This window comes from Triticum urartu, chromosome 4 (genome assembly GCF_003073215.2).
Source record: "Triticum urartu cultivar G1812 chromosome 4, Tu2.1, whole genome shotgun sequence".
Classification (NCBI taxonomy): domain Eukaryota; kingdom Viridiplantae; phylum Streptophyta; class Magnoliopsida; order Poales; family Poaceae; genus Triticum; species Triticum urartu.
In genome coordinates, this window is record NC_053025.1 from 2,187,729 (window position 1) to 2,192,638 (window position 4,910).

General features: G+C 46.6%; 1 protein-coding gene across 1 annotated transcript; it reads left to right on the forward strand.

Annotated features, from left to right (window-relative positions):
* The first annotated feature begins 602 nt into the window (after nucleotides 1-602).
* Nucleotides 603-1,841, forward strand: LOC125553309 (aquaporin PIP2-5-like). Its single transcript, XM_048717121.1, has one exon. It carries the CDS (start codon nucleotides 682-684, stop codon nucleotides 1,555-1,557), a length of 876 nt encoding a protein of 291 aa, XP_048573078.1. The 5' UTR covers nucleotides 603-681; the 3' UTR covers nucleotides 1,558-1,841.
* The last annotated feature ends 3,069 nt before the right edge of the window (nucleotides 1,842-4,910 follow it).

The following is a 4,910-nucleotide window of genomic DNA, read 5'->3' on the forward strand; positions in this document are numbered from 1 at the left end:
AATTACAATCATTTTTGGCATTAGTCTATGCATGTAACGCTGCCACATCATACATGCATTAGTCATTTTTCACATTTTCTTCCGAAATGATATTTTTAACGGTAATTCAAAAGTTCATATTATATTCTTAGAGACTTTCTTTTATTGCTTTTATTGCTTTTCAAGTTTATATTTTTATTTCACTAGATTTAGTTATTTTTAGCAACTACCTACGCATTTTTTAATAATCTTAATTTCCAAGGACATCTACGCAGTCTTCATCGGAGTCATAGGTAGTCAAAAGATCAATAAACAAATAATTACAATTACAAAAGGTTGTCAACAATCCATGCTGACCCGGTGTGTGTGTGTGTGTGGTGGGGGGGGGGGGGGGGGGGGGGGGGGGGATACAACCTGTATGTTTCAATTTAGGTCTTGGTAAGAAAATAATTATACAATGTACAAATCTATGTCCACTTCTGCAAAAACGGTGCCGCGGCACTAAAAAAGAGAGGTATGGCTTGTAAATCAGTACATGGTACTTGTCGCAGTAAAAGTATGGAAATGGCATTATGCTAGGGCAAACATATATGCTCATTTAGGCTGGCCATGCTCTATATATACATGCATCCTTGCCGGGTTATGGACATCCATTATTGCCGATTGATCCTTGATTAATCAGCCCAGAGCCCGAGATCGATCATGCCTATGGCAGCAGCACAAGGGAAGCTAAGTCCGGAGGCCATGGACAACGAAGTTATCAGCAACGGCAGCGCCAAGGACTACCTCGACCCTCCTCCGGCGCCGCTGGTGGACGCCGGCGAGCTGGGTAAGTGGTCTTTGTACCGTGCCGTCATCGCCGAGTTCACCGCCACGCTGCTCTTCGTCTACGTCGCCGTGGCCACCGTGGTCGGCCACAAGCGCCAGACGGACGCCCAGGCGTGCAGCGGCGCCGGCGTGCTGGGCATCGCGTGGGCCTTCGGCGGCATGATCGCTGTCCTCGTCTACTGCACCGCCGGCATCTCCGGCGGCCACATCAACCCAGCCGTGACGTTCGGGCTACTGCTGGCGCGCAAGGTGTCCCTTCCCAGAGCCTTCCTCTACATGGTGGCGCAGTGCGTCGGCGCCATCTGCGGTGCGGCGCTGGTGAGGGCCGTGCACGGCGGCCACCACTACGTGCTTTACGGTGGCGGCGCCAACGAGCTCGCGCCGGGCTACTCCAGGACGGCGGGTCTCATCGCCGAGATCGCCGGCACCTTCGTGCTCGTGTACACCGTCTTCTCAGCGACCGACCCGAAGCGCATCGCCCGGGATCCACACGTCCCGGTGCTGGCGCCGCTGCTCATCGGGTTCGCCGTGCTCATGGCGCACCTCGCCACCATCCCCGTCACCGGAACCGGGATCAATCCAGCAAGGAGCTTTGGCGCCGCCGTGGTGTACAATGGCGGCAAGGCTTGGGACGACCAGTGGATCTTCTGGGTTGGCCCGTTCATCGGCGCCGCCGTGGCCACGGTTTACCACCAGTACATCCTCAGGAATAGTGCCATCTTCCGGTCCAACTACGACGCCTCCGTCTAGCTACTCCCATTCATCCATCCATTGATGCGTTCCATATCTACTTGTTGATGAGTTGAGATCCACATTATCGATGGATCTACCGTGTCGCTGTTAAAATTGATGGTTAATTAGTATGTTGTTGTGTTACTGAACGTATGTATTGCATTGTATGTTAGTGTTGGGTTTACAGTGTTTGCTAGTTACTGGAAGAGATGGCTATCTATCTAGTGAGAGAAACCAAAATATTACTTCCAATGATTTTTGTGCTTGTGTTCTCCCTGAATTTTGAAACCTTGGACTTTGCAGCCCTTTTTATTCTTCGTTTTATGGGTTTTGGCTACGTTCCTAATCAGCAGTGTCACGTTGCATGCTTTCTTTCTCTATGTCACGCCACCTCTGTTCACTCTCCTTGTAATTTGATGTTAGTTGACATTTTACACTGAATGATTGCTAGTCTACTGGAGACTGCAGTAAAATTCAAATTTGACTATGTCCTTTGAGTTTGAACACATTATTTGAAGTTAAAACTAAAACATTATTTGAAGTTTGAACACATTATTTGTAATTTAGTTCATTCATCAGCGTCAAGCATCAGATCCGCATCTGCATGTACATGCATGTCATACAGGGAGTAAAAATCATGCATCCATGAATGGATGAAATATGGACCACACGAGGCTGGGTGCAGTGACCAGGTAGCACTGGACCCGCAGGGTTGTGTATATGGCCAAATTTTTAATTGAATCTGAATTTGATGTTTAATGTGTGTCAGACCATACATATACGTGGCGCCAAATAACTATGAATTACTATGCGTGCAATGCATAGTAGTTCTCCTCTTTCACAGTTTACTACTCCTGCTAGTGCTTTCTTTCGCGGCGTTGCATGGGCGTACGTGTCTAGCTGGACCTGTCGAGGTGTCAACGTATGTGCGCTGCGCTCCACAGTCCCTAGATTAGCTTCTTCCTCGGAGAGACAGACAGACTCGAAGAGAGGCCCAGACAAGGCCATGCATGCAGCTACATGCAAAAACAATCATGCATGCATCATCGTCGACAGTACCATTCCTTATTCTCCAACTATTATTCCTTTTTTCACGCAATCTCACTAGTCTTAGTTATCTCTTCTTAACCCATTCATGTCATGTAGATGTTGGGAGTACATACTCGTACCAAGTTTTACCATGTTTCTATTTCCTGTTTAGGGTTTCTGCTTATCAAGTTTTTTTTTTTGCGGGGTTAAAAGGATTTCATTGCTCAACTGTTGGAATATTCGTTCCTACATAGCAGAGGAACGTCTGCAGGTCCAAAGCGCAACCAAACTGCAGTTCGGCCCTCCGATTGTCCGAAAGCAGCAAGTGTGTGGCTAACAACGTTCTGATTCCTACTTACATGAGCAATAGAGATATCCCTTTCACCAAAGAGCCTTTTAATATCCTGAACTATCATTCTATGTGGCGATCTGTCAAGGGTAGGTGACTTGATCAACTTGACTGCATCCATGCAGTCCATCTCGATGTCTACCGGGCGAGTAGACCATTGTAGAGAAAGGCTTAATCCCTCCTGACATGCCAACAACTCAGCCTGGAGCGGTCCGGAACAATGCAAGATAGAACGACAAGCGGAGAAGATAATGTTGCCATCATTATCACATAGGATCATACCGGCTCCTGCTAATCCACCATGGGTATCAATGAACGACCCGTCAACATTCAGCTTCACGCGACCGGCCGGCGGGGCAGACCACTGGACTGTGGCTGCATGTTGCGTTGTTGTATTTATCATTGTAGAACTATACCCAATCGGCGGCGGCACCATCTTCTCTTTGATGATGTCAGTGGTTGGAAAATGATTGATGCATCGAAGAGATTCAGCATAGCTAATTAGAAATCTGCAGGAAGCTTCAATTGGAGGTGGTAGCTTATGGTGTACTATTTCATTACGTACATACCAACTCCTCCACAGCACCATCAACACATGCATGCGATCATCTTCATTTAGCTTATACAGAAGATCAAAAAGCCACTCAGGGCCTGTATTCCTCATTGAAGCTAAGTCCGGCAATAGCCATTTTTCCTGCATGGCGTTCCACAAAGCAACAGCCAATGGGCATCTACAGAATGTATGGAACGTGTCCTCCGGTTCCATCGCACACAGCGGACAAAGGTTAGACACCTCAAGTTTCCGTGATTTTTTATCACCCAATTAACCAGTGAATTTGTGACCAAACGCCATGCAAAGATACGCACCTTTGATGGAGCAGGGCACCTCCATATAAGTGCCCAAACGGCACGTCGCCCGTCCGGTGCCCTACTCGATGCGACTGTAGTCTGACGGTGAATCTCATCATATGATAGACGATAAGCACTCCGGACTGTGAACAATACAGAACGCTCAGGCGCCCAAGCGATAATATCTTTGTCCAACCGTGGCACCACCTTGATCTTCATAATATCTCTGCTTATCAAGTTTTAATAGCTGCAACTTGCTGAAGTCTTCAAAATTTGTCAAAGCTTATTCAAGACTGGTCTTTTTTCAAAGCTCTCGTCACAAGGAACACGAGTATGCACACGAAACATAGATTGCACTTTCGGTTCAAAAGATACAACAGATTCAAATTTTAAAGGCAAAAGAAAAATAAAAGGTGTGATGGCTGGTGTATGCCATCTCTGCGAATTCCTGCATGCATCACTAGTAGAAAAAGGGTCAAACGTGAAGAACATTAGTGCCGGTTTGTAAAAAACCCGGCACTAATATGATCAATAGTACCGGTTCGTGGCGACGACCAATAGTACCGGTTCGTAATGAACCTTTAGTACCGGTTCGTGCCACGAACCGGTACTTTTAGTACCGGTTCGTGCCACGAACCGGTACTAAAGGAGTGGTGGCAGGCTGGCGTCAGGCCAGGGCCCCACGAGCCCCTTTAGTGACGGTTTGTGACACAAACCGGTACTAAAGGTCTAACCTATAGTACCGGTTCGTGCCACGAACCCACACTAAAGGGGACAAGCCTTTAGTGTGGGTTCGTGCCATGAACCCACACTAAAGGGGGCAATTTTCAAACTCTACCCCCCCCCCCAACGCGTGTATCGCCATTTCAGTTTTGAAAAAATCAAAAGAAAATGATAAAAACTTCAGAAAAAATAAAATCCTTCGAGAGGTAGTTATATTACTACATCTACTAGTTAGGAAAATTTGAAAACTTAAATTTGGACATGTTTTGCAAAAAGTGTATGGAAAATGTAAAACGGCTATAACTTTTGCATACGATGTCGGAAAAAAACGTATAATATATCAAAAAATTCAGCACGAAAATACGCATCCGATGGAGACTGCCTACGGCCTGTTTGGAATTTTTTAGAATCCTCAAATTCC

Coding starts and splice junctions, on each gene's coding strand:
- LOC125553309 (XM_048717121.1), top strand. CDS start 682: ATGCCTATGGCAGCAGCACAAGGGAAGCTAAGTCCGGAGGCCATGGAC.